Consider the following 24326-nt stretch of genomic DNA (forward strand, 5'->3'; position numbering starts at 1 on the left):
GCGCGGCGGAGGGGCGTGGCTTTGGGGCGGTGGGCGTGGCTTTGGGGGGCGGTGGGCGTGGCCAGCGATCGGGCTGGGAGCTTCCGCGGCGCCGCGCGGCGGTTGGGTAGGGGAACGGTTGGGTGTTTGGAGCCGTCGTTCTCTGCTCCGCCACCATGGACTCACGTAAGCTGAGCGAGCTGCGGGCCTTCGTCAGGCTGTGTAAGCAGAACCCGGGCCTGCTGCACACCGAGGAGCTGGGCTTCCTGCGCGAGTGGGTGGAGAGGTCGGTCATGGGCGACCGTGGGGAGCGGGGCTGGGGAGGGAGGGGGGGCGTGCCCGGTCATTAGCGGGGGGGGGGGGGCGGCACGTGGCGGCTCGGGGCCCCGCCGCGTGGCTGAGGAGGGGGGTGGAGGGGGCGCGTTGCAGTGGTCGCGGGTTCGAATCCCGCCGTGGGGCGCGTAGAGGGACCGACCCCTGCGTGCCTGAAACTGCAGTCCGCTCTCCTCACGGCGGTGCCTCAGCGCAGGGCCGCCCTGGGGCTTTCTCAGATCTGGGTGGGAACCTGGCCGTGCGTGCGTGTGTGTGCGCGCGAACCCAAACAGTGCTACTGCACGGCGTTCCACGCTGCTCCAATGAATTATTTATTTCGGTTCCTGTGCAGTGATGCTTGAACTTTTTCATGCGTCTTGTGCGGTTGTGGGAATATTCCTACTTCACTCTACTTGGCTGTGCGGTGCCCGCAGCACACGTGCATAGGAAGGAAAGGCGCAGAGTGCTTGAACCTGCTGCGGGCCCTCGGTCCCATTGCTAACGTGTGGAACCTCGCCCTGGGTTACATCCATCCCTCGGTTGTGCAATTCTGAGTGTTTTGGGGTGGGGGAAGAGAGCGCTGCTGCCTTTGGCCAAAAGAAGCGTTAGGGAATGGAGAAACGATCTCCAATTTGTCATTTTTTCCATGCAATGCAGAGAGCTCTACTGTCCAAAATTTGTTTTTGTAGAGGCTCTTTCTGGTTTCGCTCATGTATTTGAGCTAAATATTTGATGAAGTTGTACGCTTGGGAATGTGGGACGGTGGTCACAAAATTACATTTCACGTGGCGCTCTGGCAGTTTGGTGAGCTGCCCTCCCTTCAATTACAGGCTCTTGTAGGGTCTCCCCTTTCTCTGCAAATGGCCTGAAGCTCGTCACTGCCTGGCTTCAGGTGGGAGCAAACCCGATGAGTCTTCTGTCTGTCAGTTTATCTGTGGTAACCTGTAATTATATAGGTTAGTCACCAAGGTGATGTTGCAAGTGGTTACAGAATGACAATTAAATACTAATAAAATTCTGATCTATTTTTGTTTTTCTTGGACTCCGTAGTTTGTGAAATAGCACATATGAAACTGTGGGTGATCTGTGTATGTTAAGTGCATCTCGTAAGAGTTCAGAGCTTGGCTGGGGCCTCTTTTGGGGTATGAGGAAGGTAGAGGAGACTGACCAAGTACTTTTGGTCTTGAACAAGGTGCCAGACTAAAAGGAGCTGATCTTGAGCCCTGTAATTTGGAATTGTTCCAGAACCTAAATCTTTTAGCTCAAGCTGTTCTTAAATATATGACTGAAAGGTGGGAAGGTTATTGACCTACTTGAATTGGAAGCTTCGGTCTTTGTCTAGTAGATATAGCCAGTAAACCAGGCTTTGAAGAAGTCTTACTGGGTTTTTTGTTGTTGTTTTAGTTGGGTCTGTTAGATGGATTTATGTTATTTGTGAGTGTTGTTTCTGAAGTTGTAGTTTCTTACAGATGTGCAGTCAAGGGTCACCCAGACGATCCCCATGATGGACAGTTCTTGAACTGCTTTCTAAGAAAGGGTTATAGAATTGTATGCCTTACAATTGGCCTGCAATGGTTAAATAAAAGAAAAAAATAGGAGGAACAGTTACTACATGTAGTGTAATTTTTGCCTAGCTATCCAGTGATTTATCAGATTGCAGTTGTGCAGTTCTTGGAATATGGTATAGATTAAGCAAGGGCAGTACACCAGAGGTGCATGTACATTTTTGTTATAGCTTCCCAAGATGCTGTTTGTTTGTTTGTAACTTGTGACTTCTTTCTTTTTCTTGAGATCAGTCCTGATGTATGACCTGTCCATCCTGCCATTTACCTTTCTCTTGCTCTTTCTCCACAGGCTGTGTCCCATCTGGGGTTTTCAGCCCTTTGGGGCTTGACTGTGAGCTGATGCCATGGGGGGGGGAGGGGAAGGCCAGGCCTGACTTAAGAAGCTGTAGGATCTCAGTGCTAGGATGTAATCTAGTTGTGCTGATTCCTCAAAGCAAAGTCCTGTGCCCTTCTGGGTCCTCCTGCATGTGTGCCCACTTCATTAGCCACTGTGTCAAACCAGTTGTGTGGTTCCTCATTGAGCTGGTTGAACCCATTGAGATGCTGGACACAAATGTAGTTGTTTTTTTCCTTTTGGAATATCCATAGCCAGAGCAATCAAGAACTGTCCGAAGAAGAATGTAGAGCAGAGTGGATGGGTGGATAAGTAGTCCTAGGAGCAGCCTGCCAGTAGATATGATTAGATGTTATATGAAACAGCTGGAGAATTCCACCTGTGCTTATTTCTGGCTGCTAAACCAAGTCAATGTAATATAGAAGCTTATTCTATATTGAGGGAATACTGTCTATACAAAGAATGCTATTTAATGGGTAGTGGGAGAAAGTCACGGATATTGAAATGCATAAAAGAAATGAAATGGTTTTCTTGGCAGCATTTCTTAAAAATTATATAAGCATTTTAGATGAGAAAAATATCATGGTAATAGATATTTTTTAGTTCTCTTAAATGTTTTGGTCTGTTTCAAAAATAATTATAATTTTAATGGGAGCTATAATAAGAATACCTTGTCGTGAATTGAAAAAAAATAAACTTGCATTTTCAGGGGGAAAAAAGGGTGTTTCAGCCAAAAGGCAGCTTTCCTTTGTGAGAAAGGGTGGTGTGTGATACACATGAGTAGAGATTACGGTGGAGACCCAATGTTCATTGCACTGCGCTAGGGAAAATACGGTTCATGTGTGCTTTTTAATTGCTTTTACAGTGAATTGCATTGTATTTTTTGTCATAACAGAAGGCTGAGATTATCAGCAGGACTCGAGGCAATAAAATACTTGGCATTGTTTTGTTAATCTTATTGTCTTTTCTCTTCCCTAATTTGCTGAAAAGCATGGGAGGCACAATACCACCTGCTCCAGCCAGTACTTCCACAGATGAGACAAGTAAGGTGAGATGTGAAGAGTTTGTACACGATAATGTTTGGACACTGCAAAAAATGATTGGGCAGGAAGAGAGAAGCAAAAATTGCTGCTAAGTTTTACCCAGACAGTGTGGGTGAATGCACGGGTGAATAATTTTGGGAGGTAAGACTGAAGTCTGCTCCACTGCATCTTGTGGGTGACGGTTTGTTACGGATGGCTTTCTAGTTTGTTTCAGTTGTTATCATGCTCCATTTCCTTAATCGTGAATGCCTGATGTTCTCAACAGTGCAAATGGCATACAAAGTCTTGATTGCTCCTTTTTATGCAGTCATTACCAGTTTATAAACCTCTTACGTAGCCATTGCTGGCTCAAATTATAACTTCACATGACAAGAAGTACTTGCAAGCATGACAGGTGGTAAAGAGTTGAATTGTCAATTTTTGAAGACAGTATTGTGGAAAAGGTTATTTTTTTCAGGAGAGATAATAAATTTGCCTTTTAGATATTCATAGGAGAATTGCCTCGAGCTTGAAATTATTTTTGGGAAAAGCAGAATGCTTATTTTGGGATTAGCAGGACAGTGGGTACTGGAGTTACTGGTTGATAAGAACTGAACTCTGTCGGGGGTTGTTTATGTGTAGTGAGTATAGTCTGTGGCCCTGAAAGTGCAGACACAGCTTCTGCCTGTCGTAAAGGAGGATGTGCTGTGTGGTGGGATGCAGAGGAACATACTCAAATAGTTGGAAGCTGATAGGAAAATGTTTGAAAGAATATTGTGTGTGTAAATAGCAAATATCTCTTGACAAATAAGAAAACAAATTTTAATCATTGATGCTAGCTTATTGTTCCCTGTAGAGGACCTTAGCTTAGAAGTATTAGGTTGAGAGAATTTTTCATCCAGATGATGCATCTGGAAGATTGCAAGGGCTAGTTGGTATTCATTGCAAGACTGAATTGGGTATTATCTGAATCATTTTGTTTTGATTATTGAATTATACAGTCTGAAAGACTGGCTTTACCAATAATAGAAGTTCCTGAGTCAAGATCTAGGCTTTGAATTATTTGTATGCATGACAGACTTAATCTCAGAAGAGGAAAAAAGGAGATCTGTATCTGGAAAATAACTGTTTAGCCTTAGAGCAGTCATATTCTTTGAAGATTGGTTCTGGATTTTTCAATGCCCTGCTATTTATTAGAGTGGGAGTAGAATCTCAGTCAGAAATACACACTTACAAATGCATTTCTTTTTCAGGGTAAAGCAGAAGAACAGCCGGAGGAACCAGTTAAATCTCCTGAGCCAGAAAGTGAAGAGAGTGACTTAGGTGTGGAAGACAGTTGTTGTTATCATGGTTAGAAGATGATTCTGGAAGTCTCTGTAAATGTAGTCTAAATTTGCTTTTTATTTTTCCCCCAGAAATTGACAATGAGGGAGTGATTGAACCTGATAATGATGACCCTCAAGAAATGGGAGATGAAAATGTGGAGGTAAGCACAAATCCTTCAGTGGCTGTTGCAGCAGGAAAGAAGGGGAGAGGTTCTGAGTTTAGTCAAGAATAACAATCAAGGGGGGGGAATTAGTACTACCCATTAGCACTAATAGGTATCCAGCTGCTACTTTGAGTCTTCTAGTTGAAATCATGGTGACTAACATCTCCAAGATGGAAGCAGAAAAAGAATGGTTTTTTTATACTATGATTTAAATCTAAATTAAACACAAACTTCTGAAGTCAGAAAGGTGCAGCTTCCTTTGGTGTTGTCTCAGTGTGACGCTTCCAGCCTGGACTCCATAACCTTTGGATTTCATCTGTGCGTTCCATTCTGTTTGCTTATTTTCTTAGGTAACTGAAGAGATGATGGATCAAGCTAATGAGAAGAAGATGGAAGCTATCAGTGCCTTAAGTGAAGGTGATACATTGTTTGCTTGTTTTCTAGTACATATTAAGGGACATAATGCTTGGTGCTCCTTTTAAATACAACAAAAAGAAACAGACCTTAATAAACTGTCTTGGACCTTTGCAAGCACCTCCAAGAAGCAGAAAGCTTACTTCGTATTAGATATCCGAAACTAACTAGAACATGAAAGCTTTTTTAAGTACAGTCTTCCCCATGTGGCTGTAATTTGGGGGAAGTATTGCAGCACCTTAATAATACATCAACCACTATAGTAGTTCCCTGTGTATTATTAATGTCTCCAGTGGTTTGTCTTGATGCAGTGGAAAGCTGCATAATAAAGAGGTGGCTTCCTATGTGATTGCATATGAAGTCAAACGTACAAACATAACTCTGAAAGGACACCCTCTCCTCATGGTTCCAGAATTCACTTCGAAGTTTGTTCTTCAGTAACGTGGCAAGGATGAAAAATTGATTTTCCTTTGATAATGTTCCATTCAAGACGTAGCTGGGGAATAGCACCATGTAAGGTGTGTTTGGCCAGTTGGGTGTCATTGTTGCATAATGATGGAAACTTCACTGGTGCTCTTTTTCAGGTGAACTTCAGAAGGCTGTCGATTTGTTCACAGATGCTATCAAGCTGAATCCTTGTTTGGCTATCTTGTATGCCAAGAGAGCAAGGTAAGTCATGATAAACTAGTGATGTATGTTTCTGTCCCAAACTTAAATCAAGTCTTCGTTTGATTTATGTATGGTTGTTGCTTTTTTGTATTTTTTTTTTTTAATCTGTTTGGTAGGGGCTGGTGAAACAAACAGTACATTGTATCTCTGTAATTAAAGTATGGTAGTAAATACAGCAAGTTAGTGAGTTAATTATTCAGAATCCGAAGGCTGTGATTCTCCACACAGTGGTTTTTTTATTACTTGTATTAACAAGTTAACAACAGGAAGCACCTGTTTCTGATCTATTATTGAGCAGTCTTCTGAAGGATGGTCCAAGTCTTAACACTCAGAGCACTTACAGCAGGTCAGTCCAACAGCACACCTCATCCAGTCTTCTGTCGTTGTCAGTGGTTAGCAGTCACAGGTGCCTGTAGAACAGAATATGAACAAGGCAAGAGGGGTGATACTCCTGCAGTTTTTTTCAGCCTTTGGTTCATCTCATCTCATAGGATTGTTTGAAGCAATATCTTTATACTTAATAGCTCCTGATGGCTTTTTCTTGTCTTGCTGTGATGATGTCAGTCTCCTCTTGGAAAAACAAATTAGTATTTGCGGTGTTCTCTGGCAAGGAGTTTGAAAGCTTAACTAAATTAATTATGTGATTCTTTGCTTCCTGCCTTGAATTTGTTGTTTCATTTGCTTCCTACTGATGTATAAAGGAACTAGGACTCTTTAAAGGTTTCTTGTTCTTGGTCTCCTTACTACCTCTGATTTTTATAGACTGAAGTTGTAGTGTGTGTTTTTTGTTTGTTTTTGGATATATTTTCTGTTGCAGGCTATAAGGTCCGAATCTCCTTCCTTGTACAGAAGGAAGCAGCTCTGTTCTTAAGATGATGCTGCTGTTCTTGGAACTTTTTTCAGTTCTATTACAGCCACCTTTGAGGTGGAAGAACCAGACCAGAATTTCACAAAGTATTCCAGTTGAGGTCCATTATAGGTTTAGACAGTGATTTGGTTATGTTATATTTTGATTACAGTCTTTGTTTTTTTGACATTTCTGTATTGAGAAGCTTAAGAAACTGTTAACAAGGTGTTGAAATCAGTGTACAGTGCTGTATTAGTTGAAGAAATGCCTTTCATGGGGGCTTGGGAAGGCATGAGAATGTTTGAACCGAGACTCTGCATACACCATCAGAAGAGTGCAGGGAGCAGCTCAGAATGAAATTAGATTTTGAAGTTGATCAGGCTAAATGATGAAACAGTTGCTCATTTTGTGTAGGCAACTTAAAGCTGACGTGCTGTTGTAGTTCCTTATTGTTCTAATAATTGATCTGTACAACCAGTATGATAATTAGCTCTTTATCTTACTGTTATTTTAACGACTATGGAGTGTATAATGCTGCTAGCTTTGTTTTGTTCTACTTGTTAGTTGCTATTGTCTATAGATGGTAAGCAACATGAAATTGAATTGCACTTTGCATTTCTTTTTCACATGCATTAATGTTGTTCTTGCTGGCAAGGCTCAACTCTGAACACTGAACTCTCACACTTTGTGCTAATGATTCACATACCACTGTGGGGGGAAACTAAATTTCAGTGGCTGTTAGCACTACAAACTCCTTCTGAATGTAGCTTTTTCAAAAGCATCTCATTAGCCTGCCTGTTAGTCATCCAAAATTATTTCCAGCTTAAGTTAGTAACTTGGTATTTCAATACATACAATAAATGTTCTTATTCCCACAGTGTTTTTGTGAAACTACAGAAGCCAAATGCTGCCATTAGGGATTGCGACAGAGCCATCAAGATTAATCCTGACTCAGCACAGACTTATAAATGGAGGGGGAAAGCGCATAGGTAATAAACTGCAACTGATGTCAATGTTCTCTTACTTGGAGAGGAACGGTTTTGTTTGTGCTTTTCCTTTCTCTGTTTCTCTGTGAACTGTCAATTTTGTATGTGAAAGAAGTAGTCGTGAGCCAAGAGTCCAATATCTTAAGTGTATATCTTACAAGAAAGGAAAGATGGTGGTGATTTATTGATGGTGACTTAAGAATAATCCTGGCCCAGTCTTCTATTTTTTTTTCCTCCCTTTAATAAGCCATCTTCTAATGACTTACTGTCATTCGGAAAATTGTTTTCTAATCATTTGCTAAAGATTAGGAGTTTTGGCAGCGTGGGATTTATTTGTGGCGTGGAGCCTAACTGAGAAGGCTGGAGCATGGTTTGGATTAATGTCTGTGTCTGTGAGATGAAGCACTGTGACCCCTCAGGAATGGCAGCATTCACTTAACTCTTTGATTATCACAAGTTTGTCTAAATGAATAAGAAGTAGTGCTGCATGGTAGTTTTGATAACTGTTGGGTTAAGACATGGTGCACTCAGGTAGGTAGGATGTTTAAATGCTGAGTAAATGTGCACTTATGCTGGATTTGGTAGTAGCGTAGACTTGTAAAGAGCACTGAATGTGTAGCTTCACAGTGAGCATCTGCCTGGTTTTGCTGAGTGTTTATTGGTGTGCTTTATGTGTTTGGGTAGAGTACCTTCTCCCTGGGAGACCATTCTTGTTCATGGCAAAGAATGACATGAGCCCATTTCATTTTTCTTCCTGATTTTTACGTCACACGAGAGTTACAGTAAAGATATGAAGCAAGCAAGCATACTCTTAATAGCATTACAGAGCACATATTACAGAAAACACAGTGATTATTACATTTGGAACTATGTGGGTAGCTGTGGAAAAAGTTACCGAATGCTACGTGGTTGTAAGTACACAAAACAAGTGCTAACTGTTTGCTTTTTGGCTTCTGAATGCTGTCTTCTGAATTCCAGACTTCTGGGTCACTGGGAGGAGGCTGCTCATGATCTTGCTCTAGCCTGTAAACTGGATTATGATGAAGATGCTAGTGCCATGCTGAAGGAGGTGCAGCCAAGGGTAAGTGGGAAGGTGATAATGGAGGTCCCTCTTTTTGTCTTGAGATTCTTGGGATATGCATGGTGCTATGGGAATGTTCATGTGTCAGTGTTCATCTGACACTTCAAACTGAGTTTAGAAATGATCCTACCTTCAGTCACTGCTGTTTTAACTGTTTGGAAATGAGGTCCCTGGGACTAAGTATATAACCTAACAATGAAATGTTCCTTTTTAAAACCTGAACAGAAAAATGTGATGTAGTTATCCAGCGATGTTATCATGGTGGTAATGTTTTTTGTTTTTATTTTTGCTGTTCTGGATTTTTTTCTTTTCCCCAAAATGTTTCCAAACTAATCAGAGCTTCATCCTATGTGTTCTACAAAGGAAGCCTTCTTTGGCTGTGCTTTCATTTGTCTACCCCATGAGGGCAGCATAATTTCTTTGAGACCTACATTCAGTTTTCCCCAAGTGATTGATCTCAATGCTGTTCTAGTAAAGTGCTTGTGTAACATCTGTAAGAACATGGATTGTAGGCTTTCTTTCTCTTCTCTTTTACATGTTCCTTTGAAGTGATTCTTAGACCACAAGGTGCTCCAGGTGCTGGTGCAGGGATGTCTGTGCAGCCTGTGGTAAAGCAGGTTGTTGCCTTGGAGCCCATAACCTCACTGTTGCTCTGAGGGAAGATGCAAACTTTGAAAGGCCCCCTGCTTGGAGGCTCCTTGCAGGAACTACAGCCTGTGGCAGACCCAAGCTGGAGCATTCTGTTCCTGAAGGAATGTACCTGCATGGAAACCTGTGTTGGAGCAGTTCATGAAGGGCTGTGTACCATTGGAACAGAAGAAATGTGTGAGAAGGCAGGAGCAGCAGAAAGGAGCTGTTACAAGCAGGCCATGAGCCCTTTTCTCAGTTCTAGCTGTGCCACTTGGAGGGGACAAAGTAGAAGAATGAAAAGGTTGAAGTTGAGACTGGGAAGAAGGAAGGGTAGGGGAAGGTGTCTTTAGTTTAGTCATTGTTTCTTATCATTCTATTCTCATTGGCAGCAAGTTGAATTAGTCTTTCTCCAGTTGATTCTATCTTGCTAGTGACAGTCATTGGTAAGGCATTTCCCTGTTGTTGTCTTGACTCATGAGATTTTTTCATTGTTTCTTTTCTCCTGTTGTGGAGAGGGAACAAGAGAATGGCTCAGTGGGCATCTGGCAGTCAGCTGAGGTTAACCTGCCAAATACATAAACATTCCCATAGCAAACAGCTCACGTTTTCAGTCTTCCTGCCTCGCCTTTGCAGAAAACGCTCTCACCAGCAAAACACCAACTGAAACCATCTTACAAGCAATTAGTCTTCTGTGTCAGAGACTATTGATCTGTAACACATCTGCTAGATCTTATGTCTTGACCTTTTTTTAGTAAGAGGTATACTTAATGATTTGCTGAGAGGGAACATGCACAGAAAAAGCAGAGTATGCCTATGGTGTGTTGAGACTTACTTGCTGGAGGTGTGCCAGTTTGTAGATGCAGCTTGAGGAAAGAAGTGTATGATTTTTCCATGAAGTGAAAATGCTGGTCTCTTCCAGCTGAACTATTCACCATCTTTTGTAGCACTTCTTAATTAAGTAGCACTTCTAGTTTGAGTTACGTTCTGAGAATGTTTAACTTAGCCTGAGAAATACTTAAAAACCATGAAAGTTAAAACTTTAGGAACTTTTGTTAAACAAAAAAAAAATGTAATGGAGCTATTTCATAGCTGTAACATCAGATTCTGATGGCATATACTGCTTGTGGTGTCAGTCCTGCTGCCTGCAGTGTGCGTTCTGTGGCAGATGTACTTTGAGAAATATATGGTAGGAAATCTATATCTAATGGTTAAAATAACTTGTATCAAAAGTCAACAACTTACAAATCAGTTATTCTTTTACAGGGTATTTTGAGGGAATAAAAGAGTATGCGTATGTAGGAAGGGCTTCCAGCTGTAGTTTATTCTAGTTCAGTACTTCTCTTCCTCAGCTTTGACTTACTGATTTTACTTTTTTAAATTGCTAATGTAAGAGAATGTTAGAGTACCTGTCCTATATGGTATTGTCCTTCAAAGCTCTGCAAATTGTGAAATGAACTGTGTTTTGTAACAAAGAAGCATTCTGGTTTCAGGAATGGCACTACAGTTAGCGTTCTGTTATTAAGATGAGCCTGGAGCCAGGAGCTTTAAAGAGTTCATTGTTAATGAGTCTCCTTCTCTGGAGCTGGGCTGTTGTTACCTTTGAGAAGAAGACAGGAAACTTGCTCCCACCTGCCCTCCCATGCTTTGATTCAGATATTCTTTGGCCTGCTTAAGACTGACTGTGTATGCTGCACCTGGAACAGCAGTAGCACTATCTACCAAGTGTGTCTGCAGGAGGAATGACACTTCCTGTTATTGTGCCAGTGAAAATTCCTTTCTCCAGGGGCAATTGCTGGTGTTAGCCTCGTAGAAATTAATATTTCAGCACAAAAGCAGGAAGGAACGTGGAACTACTAAATGTTAAAGTTCTAACTTTAACATTTGTAGGTTTAACACAACGTAGGTCCTAGAGCTTTACAGGAAAAAACATAGTAGAGTGAAGTGCGTGATCTGGTGAATCCAGTGAGGACGTAGTATGTGCAAGTAACTGATTGTGGTAGAGAGGAAGTAGCACTTCTGGGATGTGAAGTCAAATCTTATTTTTAAGAACTGGTGAAAGTAGATAATTACAACACTTGCATGTATTTGATATTGAAATGTGTTATGTAGTGTACTAGGAAGTGGCTGAAGTCTTATAATTGTATTTGCAACAGGCTCAGAAAATTGCAGAGCATCGCCGAAAGTATGAACGGAAACGTGAAGAAAAGGAGATCAAGGAGAGAATGGAAAGAGTGAAGAAGGCACGAGAGGAGCATGAGAGAGCACAAAGGGTGAATGCTCAGGCTTTAATGTTGCTTGCCCGTTTGGAGAGTGGTGTAGTTATTTTGTTTTCAATGAGTTGCATGGGAGAATTGCTTTCACTTTCAATCTTAAATCTTAGGGAGTTACTTGATTTTTTTGGTTACTCAACTGATGATGGAATCTGGCGAAGAGGGCCTTTTGCTGCATCTGTACCTGTTGCTTATGGCAAAGATAAGCTCTGGTATCTCTAGGAATCTGCATTTCAGGAATTCAGTTGCTATATGACTGTACTAGAATGTTATTCACCTAGTATTTATTTCCAAAACTGGGAGGTTTTAACTTCAAAATAATCCTTTGTGTCATCTCTGCACTTCTATCTACAGTTCACTTTTTTTTTTCCCTGTTTTACCACTGTATTTTTACAGCACATGTTAGGGGTGGCAATTGGTTCTAAAAATTAAGCTAATGGGCTAAAACTGACCATATAGTTAATGGTCAGTAAAAGCACACTCCATGTAACTTAACTGCAACAACGTATGAAAATAAGAGGAGCTATTGCTGTTTCTTGTCTGCAGCTTTATGTATTGTGAAGTGCTTTATTTGATAATTCCTTTAGCCTGTGAATATTAAACAGTCTCAGCTTTTTTTTTTTTTTTTTTTTTTTTCCCTCCTAGAACCTTTTGAACAGTAGAAAGCAGGCTGCAATTCCATAGCTCTGTTTGGAATTATATGCTTTTTTCTACAGGAGGAAGAAGCAAGGCGACAAGCAGGAGGAGCTCAATTTGGTGGTTTCCCTGGTGGCTTCCCAGGTATGTGTTTTTAAGCACCAATACTTGTTACTTGAAGTGACTGGCTGGTTGCTTTTCTTTTCCCATATACAGTATTTTAACCACAGTGTAGATAGCATTTATTCTCAAGATGGGGAGAGGAAAAATGTTTTATGAAGTTTAAAACTTGTCTATAAATAAATAACTGAGCATTTATGAGTGGGGGGACAGATGAGAGATTCTTTCTCTTAATTGCATTGCTTCTGAGTAACAAGTAGAGGGAAGACCAATCAGTAATCATGATTGATGGGGTGAAAGGATTTAGGCATGAGAAAAGAAAGATGTAACATTTGCTTAGTGCATATATATGCTGAAAACATAGTATAAAATTTTCTGAATTACTAAGGGTGACTTGGACACATCCTGCTTGAGAACTAGAGTTGTAAAGCTGAAAATTGAGTTGAATGTTAGCTTCCAAACATTGCAGTTTTTCTTATAGTTTAACAGAACAGTTTCTCAATAGAAATGTTGCGATTTTTAAACAGTTCTGTGAAGATCAGACTATGTGTCATTTTTGGGTACAGTCAGTTGCAGAGAAGCAGTACTGAGTGCTTGAAGATCAAACTGTAGTTGTGGTGGGTTGAATGCATGCTCCAAATAAATTGGCTTCAAGGGAGGCAAATAGCGACCATATCTGCCTCAGGGATTTTTTTCAGTTATGATTTTGACTTTTTTTTTCCCCTTCCAAATGTAAAGCTCTTACCACACATTGAATGAGCTTGGGACACACTGCTACTGATTTAATTCTGCTCTCAATTGCTCATCTCTTGCTTTCAAAAGTCTGAATTTCTTGACTTGATATGTACATCAAGTTAACTAGAAAATAACTGTATTTGTGTACAAAGTGCTAGACCCTAATTAGGTCCCCCTGTTCGATTGGGTTAAAAACAGTGGAAACAAATTGCAGGTTTTCACAAAGCCCCTGCTTTCCATTCTTTGAAACAGCCCTTTGCTCTGTGGAAGGCATAAAATTGGGGTGTATGAGTGGAAATGTGTTTTGTTCTGTTCTGTGTCAGTGAGGGCTCCTGCACAGATGAGTTAAATGTTCTTCATCACGCGTTCTTGTGTCTTGGGCTTTGCAGGTGGATTTCCTGGGGCTATGCCTGGTGGTATGCCGGGAATGGCAGGTATGCCAGGTCTCAATGAGATTCTCAGTGATCCAGAAGTCCTTGCGGCCATGCAGGTGAGTATTTGATTAGAACCAAAGCTAAATGCTCACAGTGAGGGAGGAACAGCTTGGGGGAGCCAAGAGAAAAAGATGTGAGCCGCTGAGCAGAAGTGAGGGTGCTTGCTTGCTTCTGTTGTGAAATTTTCTCCTTGTGTGTGTAGCTGTTCCAGACTGTCTGGAATCTATTTTTTCAAACTGACAGGGACTTAATTAAAGGTGTCGTGTTGTCCTCTTTTTTTCTTTCCCTACACATCCTTCTCACTGCCCCAGCCTTATGCTTGCATATAATCAACAAAATCATATACTGGATAGAGTTTTAAGCTTTTTTTGAGTCTCTGGTTATCTTCTATACAGCGTGATTCATTTCCTCCTTTTTTGTGAATGCATCCACACTGTGGTGAGGGGTAATGATGCACAAATGAAAAATTATTGTTAATATTGTTGCAACACAATGTACTGCAATAATGTTGAGAATTGCCTTTCTCCTCTGGGAGTGAAGAGGCAAAATAGTATCAGAGTAGTTCCACATCTGGTATTTTCTAAATGTATGTTTAGAAAGCCTACTTCCTTGGTAGGCTTGATTAACTACTCAGTTGCTCAGTTGCTTAGGTCATTGAACAGCTGTGATTGGCATCTAAATAAATAAAAGCATTGCATGGGGCTGTCATTTGGTATGCCCTGAAATCATGAAAAAGGCATGGCTTCTCATGCAAAAATTCATGAGTTCCCTTAGTAATTGCTGGTTTATGGAAACACACCTTTATTTACGCTGCCACAAACAACAATCAAACTGTCCAAAACAAACAATAACAACAACAGAAAACCCACAACTTGCAATTGCATTCATGACTGGCTCATTTATGCTGTAATACGGGACTTTGAAAGTGGTGTTGAGGAAGACAGCTCTGAAGTGCAGTTAAATGTTGAGTGCTTAATACATGCCTTTAAAAAGGCTTCACTGCATGCTGATTATATATGCTCCAAAATGTTATGGTATTCTGTTGCAAGAACACAGATTGAGGGTGTTTTCTCTAGAGTCTGTTAGCAAAGCTTCAAGATTCTCATTGACTTCTTTTGCACGGTATTTAAATCTAGGTAAGATTTAAATATCTGCACTACCTGCTCCTTACTAAAATATTTGATTGCAGTTTTATATCCTTCCTGAATCAGCAGCACAAGCTGTAGTCTTAAAAGAGTAGGTTTTACTGCTTGGCTTGATTCTGCTCAGTGCAGCTATGGAGTATGTTGAAGGATGATGGAAGCTGATAGCTGTTACTGAGGCTAGCAATGAGGTTGCAAATAAATCTGAAGATTCTGATTCACACAAGTCTCCCAAATCATTTATATCAAAGCGTTATTTTAACTGAGAGTGTGTAGAGTCTTTTCATAGCAAGGAGTCACTCCTGAAACTGGAGTTTTCTGAGGGTGAAGACCTTCCCAGTCTCTTCTGGATTAGTGTCTATTAACATCTTTAAGACAGCTCTCCTTGAGCTTACATCAGTATATGCTTTTTCTAGTTCTTTTCAAGGCTTAAGTGAACCAGATGTGATTTTTCTGCAGTGAGTTCTAGTGTATGTAGCTTGCTCTGAAATAGTGCCTCCTGCTTAGTTCTGTGGAAGCTACAACAGACACAAAGAGCGCAATACTTGATAGTGTTTTGTAACTAATTGTAATTTGCACTAGTTTTCAACATAGTCAACACCATTAACTATGCTTTTAGTTCAGTGATGAGCAAGAGCCTGCATGCCACACTTGTAAAAATCTGCATGGCTGGCTGGAATGTGGCTTGTCTTTCACATCACTGTTATCACTGCTGAAATGCACCACCCAAGACTTCACTATGCTCACACCCACTGTTTGGTCTCCATAAATGTTCAGCAAGCATTGGTGACTTTCAACGGTTGTCTTTTTTTCCACATGGAAGAATTCAATGAGACGCCTTTGCTTCATCTGTGCTTCCATGTCAGACACCATTTGGTCAGAATGCCCCTCTGCTGCCCTCTGTCACATGGCAGCAAAATGTAATGGAATATTGGTGAGAAGGTTCAGCTTCTACTGCCATACCACCACCATCTGCCTCTGACATTCTGGGCCCACATAATAAAATAGGAAGCATTGCTTTCAGAGCAGCCCTTGGGCAAGTGAGATGAAAATAATGCATGAATTTATAGTCACCAGAAGAAGTAGCTGAAATGGGTAACTTGAGGTGGGACGTCTGGGGAATGTTTTGTTCATTTTTACCATTTTGGCTGTCAGGAGGGTGTTGTAGTATTTCAGATCTTCTATGCACAACTTCTGAACACAAATGTCATATTGTATATAGAGAAACACAAGTAGTCATAATCAGATATAAATTTTTTTTAAAAAAGAATGATGTAAAGCGCATCTAAGGACTGCTTACTTGCCATATGTTGAACGCAGACTTGTGCCTAAATGTGTAACATAGGAAAAAAAAGAAAATTGTGTTTTCCCTTCACAGTGTTACTCATTCTTCTGCAGCTGAAGACAGGACCACTAGAAAACTGGATGTTTCATTAGCGCCATTTATACTGTCATTTCCCTTCCAGCTTTCATGCTAAGTGATTCCATGTGAAACAGTTGACATTTAAGTAACCAGCTTTAGTAGTATTGTTCATCAGTGTGAAGCCTTGGATGTGTATCAGCCTTAAACATCTTAGTAAGCACTGTCAAGTGTTTGCAGGCTTTTGGGGAGTCGCACAACAGCAGAATAACTGAATTCATAACACATGGAACACCTAGTGTGAAATGGAACACATCGCTTATTTAGTTGTGCTTTAATAAGATTCAGTGACTAAGCTGATTTATCTTCACATTCAGGATTTATATACACGTGTGACAACACAGATATAACAATACAGCATGCTCTTCATAGTCTTATATGCTGAGATTGGAAATTGAGGTTTGAGTTTGTGCGAGTCATCTTCCTGTTTTTATAGGAATCCTGTAAAGTGGAGGAAATCTATTCAGAGCCTTTTCTTCTGAACCCTGCCATCTTAGAGAATTGGCAGATTCCCTTTTGTGGGGGAGATAAAACTCATATTTCTTTTGAGAAAGATAAGACTTGAATCTTTCAGTTCTCAGCATGTGTAAAAAGTGACTTAACCACATGGTGATGTTGGAGTGCACACCCACCAGAGGCAATTTTGGATCAGCCCTTGTTTAAGGACTGTAGTCTGTGTCTGGTGCTAAAATAGATACATGGTGAGTGTTACTGTTTCACAGACATCTTCTGAGGAAAGATTGTATCCCTCAATGGAACTATCTAAATGCTAGATTGAACAGAAGGTGAATTTATAGCTTCATACTGCACTGAACAGCCTTTGTTTTTTTTTCTGGATTAAAAATGATTCTACATGGGTCACTGAAAGTAATACCTCCTATTTATTTCAATGGAAACCACAGTAGATGCCAAGCAGATGCCAATAACACTGCTGAAACACAGCGTTCACCACCTCACTGTGCTTAACATCTGCTCTTTAATTTCCATAAACCTTCAGCAAGTTTCAGTGAATGTCAGCAGGTGCCTTTTTTTTTTTTTGAATGGAGAAATTCAGTGATACACATTTGCTTCATGAACACTTCCATTTAGTCAGCCTTGCCCTCTGCTGCCATCTGTCATGTGGCAACAACACATAATGGGGTGCTGGTGACAGAGTTCTGCTTCTACTGTCATACCACCACCATCTGCCTCTGATGTCATGGGCTGACATAATAAAATAGGAGGCATTACTTGTGGAGCAGTTGTTATGGTTCAGTAAAGGCCAAAATTATGCTGGCCATACAGGAAAAAGTATTAGTGTTTTGCATGCTAAATAGTGAAGATGATCTGTGTTCATTTGACCAGTGTCTTTAATGTATATGTGAATGCATTTATTAACTATGACACGAAAGTGCCACGAGAGAAGATTCTCTTCCAGTTGTGATTTCCCAGAGAAAGTGGGGAATACCTGAGAATCAGATGTCTTTTCAAAAGCCAGGTGCTGCCGCGTCATCTGCTCACAGTCCAGCAGATTAAAGTTTCTGCTGCTGAAGGAAGTTGGGTGAAAGGGATGTGTATCAGCTACTGCATGGAGGGGGGTATTCTGCCATAATTGGTTTTCCTGATGCCAGGAAATCTGCATGCAGATCTCTATGGTAGACTTCTAAAAATGCCCTTGTTTTTGCTTTTTTATGTCCTGCAGGATCCAGAAGTTATGGCCGCATTCCAAGACGTGGCCCAGAACCCAGCAAATATGTCCAAGTACCAGAACAATCCCAAGGTCATGAGTCTCATCAGTAAATTGTCTGCTAAATTTGGCAGTAAACCATAAAATCCCCAGTTCATAAAAATAATTTTTGAGTGGGAGAGTTTGATTTGGCTAACCAGTGTTGCAATAAAACAAACCATTGTACCTCTGATCTTCTTAAGAAGAGGAACTGTGTGTTCTAAGGAGAACTGCTCTCTAGCCCCAAATGTTGATTTTATTCAGTGATTGGTTTACAGCACTCAAATTATATTCAGATGACCTAGTTTAAGCCATGCCTCCTTGTCCAAGAATTGCAACGTTTCATGGCAAGTAGTAAATACAGTTTAACATTCCTGTGAGAAATATTCAGGAGTGTAAGATAAAAGCCTCTCTTTTTTGTTTGTTTGGGTTTTTTTTGGTTTTCTATCATTTCTTTTTTTTTTCTATTTTTTTTTCCCTTTAATTATTTTTCCTCAATGTACAAAAAGCAAGGAACTTAGATGAAGTCTGTCTTAATCTTGTTAGGACAGAGAAATTGGCCTACTCACAAGTAGGAAAGGTGGGATAAGTCTGAACAATTAACTGGATAAGGGTATTGGCTGCAAATACAAGTCCATATTGTTGGTTTTTTTGTTTTTGTTTTTTTTTTAAATGAGTGACTGACTTTATATAGATATTAAAATGATTAGAATAACCATGATAGTTAGTTACACACTGGAACTTCTGGCAGTACTGCAAATATTACACTATTTTGATCACAGCAGTTGTACAGCAAAGGTCCTTTCCTATCCTTTGCACAACCTGGTATGAAGTACGTACTGTGGAGGCCACAGAAGTTTTGTTACTTATTCAGATATAGTCCAGCATGTTTATGTAATGTTGAGTTTGGGTTTTTTTTTAATCAGTCCAGGTATGGGAGAGCAGCTTAGTGTCTGTGTTTGTGCTCTTGTCCTTGCCCAGTTGGCAGGTCCTCTTCTGGTAGCACTCGCCCTTGGGGCACGCTTGCCAGGTTTCATCTATTTGGAGACTTTAGGGAAGGAGTCTGTTCTCATTGCTACCTCTGTCTCATTGAATGCAAGCCATCCAGAACATGTAAATATAGAGTTATAAATTGGTGATGAGGAGAATATCCAACAAAGCTGCAGCTCGGGGTTCTGAGTTGGTTTGAGTCCTTATGTGCTTACAGATAGAACTTATTGGTAGAAGTCCTCTGTCTGTGTAGAGATGATGACTCTTCCTCCAGTGCGTACTGTAGTCTTCCATCTTTTTTTTTTCTTTTTTTTCTTTTTTTTTTCTTTTTTTCTTTTTTTTTCTTTTTTTTTTAAGAAAAAGAGAGAGGTGGGGAGAAGAGAGGGGAAGGTATTTTTGTAATTTCATACTTCCATGTTTTTGAGACTTGGGATACAGAGGAAAAAATGAGTAACTAAAGCAGATGGAACGTTCTTCTAATGCTTACGAATTCTGAGCACGTTGTATTCTTGAAGCTGTTTCTGTGCTGTTAATGATGTCCATTTGTCTACTGTAAGGACCAGTGTTGCCTCTGCTTGTCTTAAAACATCTTTCTGTGGAAAAGCGGTCACAATTAACTGTTCACTGCTTGAGTCTCAACATTAATTTGTTACTCTTTTGTAATTCTGTATCTTAAGCCATAATTGTTGTTACCAATTTTAATTAAATCTGGATTGGTGTAGGAATTAAAAAAAAAAAAAAAGAAAAAAAAAAAAGTAAATCCCCAAATGCTTTTTCTCATGCTAATGACCCTGCAGAATAAAATGTGAATCTTTTTGCTTAAGAAATATAGTTCTGAATACTTATAGTAGCCTTTCAAAATAAAGTATGGTTTTGGAAAATAAAACTTCTTGGATTTGTGTAACTTTCTGATAAAACCTATTTTGCTGAAGTTGAATGTGGGAATGCTTTAATTAAACTGTGTATATATGACCTGTGATTTAAATTAGAACTAAGTGCTTAATGGTTTGTCTTAGTGACCAAGCAAATTCAAGCTATGATGGAGTGTTGCTTTGTGCCCAGCTTTTGATCATTCTCGGATCTCCTGTTCCCAAGAGGAGAGGCTTGAAGTAGGCCACCCCTCAGCATAGGCTGAAGCTCTACTTCTGCTTCATTCATGCTGTTGCCTATATGCTCTGTGTGACTTAGTCTTTAGTACAGATTAATTCCCTACAATTTCCTCTTACATCCTCTTGGCTGTTTGTATCTGTCTACCCATGGCTAGTCGAAAGTCAGAAGCTACCCCAGTAGAAATGGTCATTTGTGTGTCCTGTCTGCTTGCTCACACATCAGTTACCCTTATTCAGAGCTAATTGATGCTAACAAAATCTTCTCCCAATTCTTTTGGTTTTAGCTTTAGCAGCAGTAGCTGAATTCTTTTGTCTGTTTGGGAATGCACATCCCATGACTCGTTTATGTGGTCTTTGTTTTCTTTTCAGTGCTATCTGATAAGATAGTTGAAGAGATCTCTGGACCTCATCTCAGTTTCCCAGGATGCTGCATTGACACCTAAGCAGCTTATCTGCTTTGAACAGAAGTGCAAGTGCAAAAACATAACTGCAGTGGAGAAGAGCAAAGATGAGGATAGTTCCTGTTCTGGGGTACAGGTAGCTACGAGCAAGTAACTTTTCTGTTCAGCACTTGCTCCAGCATTTACTGGCAGTCTTGAGGTTAATTGCTCCATTGCAGCACAAAGAAGGGATTGTGCTTATCAGTACAGCGGCAGTAATCAGCTCAGTTGACAACTTGACTTTGAGAACAGAATATTTTTAAAAAATTGCTCTCATTTCACTTTTGGACTGTGAATAAAGAACGCTTGCCAAATTAGCTTGGTTTTTCTTAATTTGGAAGGTAGTAATTAGATGGGTGGGAGCCAGACTGTCTCAGATTTGGACAAAACTGGGCTGAATGTGTTGATAAATGAGTATGAAAAAGCCATGCGAAAGTAAAAGGTAAAGCCACATGGTGAAACATCACGTTTGCTATTTGCAACAAGCTGGAGTTCCAGGTAACCCGTCTTGAAACATCACTGCAATTTTCTTGTTGCCTCACAGGACGTATGGAAGTAAGCAGTGTCGCTATGGGAGCTTGTAGAAACTGCTGTCTGATCTGCCTTCATCCAGAGGGACAGGAGGTAAGGGCCTTAGCCAGGATGAGCTGGAGCCAGGTCAGCTTTGTGTACCTTCCTATGGGTTGGAGCATGCTCCTGATGAGAAGTGTTTGGACCCTTCTGGAAATCCCACAGGACATCTAGGATGAGTGCAGTGATTTTGTGATCGTAGAGCAGGTTGATTTGTTGGATTAGCGGTAAGGCTGGAGAGCTGTTTTATCAACTACAGCCCAGTCTGAAAGCGTCTGGTGCCAGCGCGAAAGTGGATTGATGTCCTCAAGCAGGAGAGTAATAAGGTAGGAATATGGTAGCAGGATGTCGTTCTGATGCTTGGAGAAAGACGTCTCATGAAACTCTTTCAGAGCTTTGCAGAGGTGAGCCTCGACCTTACTTTGTACAATGTTTCTACATACTGTAGAAATGTGATTCCGAATTAGCAAAGAGATGGAGTGAAAATAAAACTTCCACAGACAACTGTGTTGAGTATTACAAGGCAAGTCATGAGAGTTTCAGTAGAGTGATACAAGAAATGCAAGTATGGGGGAAACAGGAACAGTTTCAGTGTGATAAAGAAATAGATCTGGTCACATGGTGACTGGCTGATTTGTGCTACAAAGCAACAAAAATTTTCAGGTGTCTCTGGGGTACGAATAGTTGTTCACCTTTCAAATCAGAGCTTAGGTAAATCTCATTCTCCTGGTGTGGTCCTCACAAACAGGAGCTTTGTGAGACAAAGCTTCCTACATCCCCTCTGACTGGAGGTCCTACTGAATGTAAATACCAAGGATTGTCCTGTAAATCTGAGTCTTGATAACTAGCCAAGTCAAGATGTTAACTTACAATTTTGCTAATTGTGTTATTACTGTACCTGACTGATGTACAAATATGCTTTGGAAATGTATAATTCTAGATGGATGGTTTCAGACAAGCTTGAGATCTGCCTGTCAATAAATAAATGTATTTGCAGAATGTGTTATGGCTCTCTGTTAAGTGGGTGGCAAAAATTGGCACCTTTTGTGATTATGCTCTTAAGTACATTAGCTTATTAAAAAAATAAACCAGCTTTTTTTAATGAATTAGCGCTTTGGTGGCTACAAGAAGTCAGATTCTGCTAGCTGTGTATAAATGTGAAAGATTACAGGACTTGGGATAGCAGTTTACCATGGAACTTCTTCCTGAAGGACAGCGATAGAAGCAGAGATGGTAAGTATAGCTTGTACAGAACAAAAGCATTCAGAAGGAGAAGGTACTGTACATGAGCTGTGAAATAAACAACAAGGAAGTGAAGTCTAAATCAGTAAGTAGGAAAGGGAATTCCATTATTAAAGCCTTCAGTTTCCTAAACCAAATGTTCTTACTTAGGAGGATGAGAGTCTTTAGAAATTAGTTTGCATTCTGTAGTCATAAAGTATCATAGCAGAAGATCAGACCAGATATCTTAAAACCACTGCAGTGTTTAATGAAATTACTTTTTAAAATAGGATGAAGGAACAAAATTATTAGAAAGTTACCAGAATTAGATGCAGAAAATATCAAGGCATTACACTGAGAATAAACTGGCTACTGCTAATTGCACTGCCTCTTATTAGAGAGCATGTGCTGAAGATCAGCCACTGACATCTAATTCCCATCTGAAAAAGAAAAGCTAATGGTTTGTAAGGAAAAATGAAACGCAACTGTTCACTGAAAAAAAAAAAAAAAACCCACAAAAGAAAAGAAAAAAAACCACAACTTTTTTTTCAGATGCTAAATATTTACAAGTGCCTGGGAAAGAAAACAAACAGCAACGTAACAAAGCTTGTGTTTGACAATTTAGTCTATGGAAAACCAAAACTGGCTAAGGATTATTTGATCAACTACTAAGGCTGTTGAAGTGGCATGAGAGGAGATAATACTTGCAAATGCAAGTAATTTAAAGCTGAAAAACTTTTCAGCTTCTTTGCTGTCACTGGGCCTAAAAAAGGTGCGTAGGGAAAACTCAAGGGTATTCCAGAGGCTCAAAGTCTGTTCAGTTGCTTAATAGGTAAAACACAAGCATGTATGCACTTAAGAAATGGGCTTTTAATATGTTTTTGATTGCAGTGCTTTATTCTGGAATAGGTTGGTATTTCAACTGATCTTAAGTATGAAGTGGCCGAGTCTGTACGATCAAATACTGCTGCTCGATGAATTCAAACTGCTAATCTGTAGTTGCTTTAATCTGTGTTGCCATGAAAGTATGCTCCTAAGTAAGTTTTGCTACAGATTCAGAAAATACTTCTGAAAATAGTAATTCTCTTCACATTTCCAATCCAAACAAATCCAAGAGAATTTCTGAGCAGAAAAAGGTGTACGGTGCTCTTTTTTTTCCTGTGAATTAGTATTTACACAAGAATATACAAAAGTATGTACACAAAGAGTGTAGCAGGGTAAAAGAAGTTTGAGTTCAGTGTTCATTTGCTAAGGTAAGACAGTGCAGAGGGAGTAAATTTGACCCTGGAGTCATTAAGTGTCATCATTCTACATACTGAATTAGAAACGGAATGTGGGTAGGTAAGAGAAATGTTGTCAATGGATGTTACTTAATTGTCCTGAGGTCTTTTAACTTCTTGTGCGAACTTCTTGCAGAGGAGAGGAAGTCTGGCAAAATGGTGTCTGCCATGGAAGTGCACATAGGTGTGCCACTGAATTCCTCCATGCAGGAAAAATGGCACCCACTGACATTGAACAGCTGTGGAGACCAACCAGTGGATGCGAGCACAGCGAAGTGTGCATTTCTGCAGTGGTGACAGTGATGTGAAAGACAAGCCAAGTTTTGGGCAGCCATGCATGGCTGCACACCAAGAAATGAAGAGCATAGCAATTGGCTCATCAGTGTGAATCAGCAGATTACAACCAGGGAGCTGTGTATGGAGTTGAATGTTGGCTTCCCTCTTGTGTTTCACGGTCTTACACCTGAGCTGTGGTGATCTTGTGAAGGAAGACAGAACTTCTTGCACCCACTGCACTTCTGTACCTTTGTGGGTTCTGCACATGCTAATATTCATATGCAATTTAAGTGTTGGAAATGGTGGTGGCACTGTTGGAATATCGCAAAGTTTGTGCTGGGTGTTCCACATATACTCACATGGGAAGAGAAAGAACGTGGTGTGCAAGTTTGCTTGTATTCTACCAATACAAGGCTGAAGGTGACAATTTCTTGTATTGCATCACTACAGGTGGGGAGATGTGGTGTCACTGCTGTGAGCTGGAGTCAAAATGGTGCTCCATGCACGGACGACATTTGAATTCCCTAAGAACAAGTTCAAGATGAGTTTGAAGGAAACAAGTTCCTTGGATAAAGGGATGTGCACCGTCTTTGGGGAAGGGATGATCCTTCTGGATTTCCTGGAGCCCAGACAAACCATCAGCTCTGCTT

At 40.4% G+C, this 24326-nt stretch overlaps 1 protein-coding gene across 1 annotated transcript; it reads left to right on the plus strand.

Annotated features, from left to right (window-relative positions):
- Positions 1 to 34: 34 nt before the first annotated feature.
- On the plus strand, positions 35 to 19540 carry ST13 (ST13 Hsp70 interacting protein). Its single transcript, XM_048929509.1, has 12 exons — positions 35 to 265; positions 3181 to 3238; positions 4466 to 4535; positions 4628 to 4698; positions 5052 to 5118; positions 5700 to 5784; positions 7510 to 7620; positions 8596 to 8698; positions 11482 to 11598; positions 12315 to 12378; positions 13479 to 13579; positions 17767 to 19540. Exons 1-12 carry the CDS (start codon positions 156 to 158, stop codon positions 17893 to 17895), a joined length of 1086 nt encoding a protein of 361 aa, XP_048785466.1. The 5' UTR covers positions 35 to 155; the 3' UTR covers positions 17896 to 19540.
- The last annotated feature ends 4786 nt before the right edge of the window (positions 19541 to 24326 follow it).

Source organism: Lagopus muta, chromosome 1 (assembly GCF_023343835.1).
Source record: "Lagopus muta isolate bLagMut1 chromosome 1, bLagMut1 primary, whole genome shotgun sequence".
NCBI lineage: Eukaryota > Metazoa > Chordata > Aves > Galliformes > Phasianidae > Lagopus > Lagopus muta.

Coding starts and splice junctions, on each gene's coding strand:
- ST13 (XM_048929509.1), top strand. CDS start 156: ATGGACTCACGTAAGCTGAGCGAGCTGCGGGCCTTCGTCAGGCTGTGT. Junction 4,536..4,627: donor AAGTGAAGAGAGTGACTTAG/GTGTGGAAGACA, acceptor TTTTTCCCCCAG/AAATTGACAATGAGGGAGTG. Junction 4,699..5,051: donor TGGGAGATGAAAATGTGGAG/GTAAGCACAAAT, acceptor TTATTTTCTTAG/GTAACTGAAGAGATGATGGA.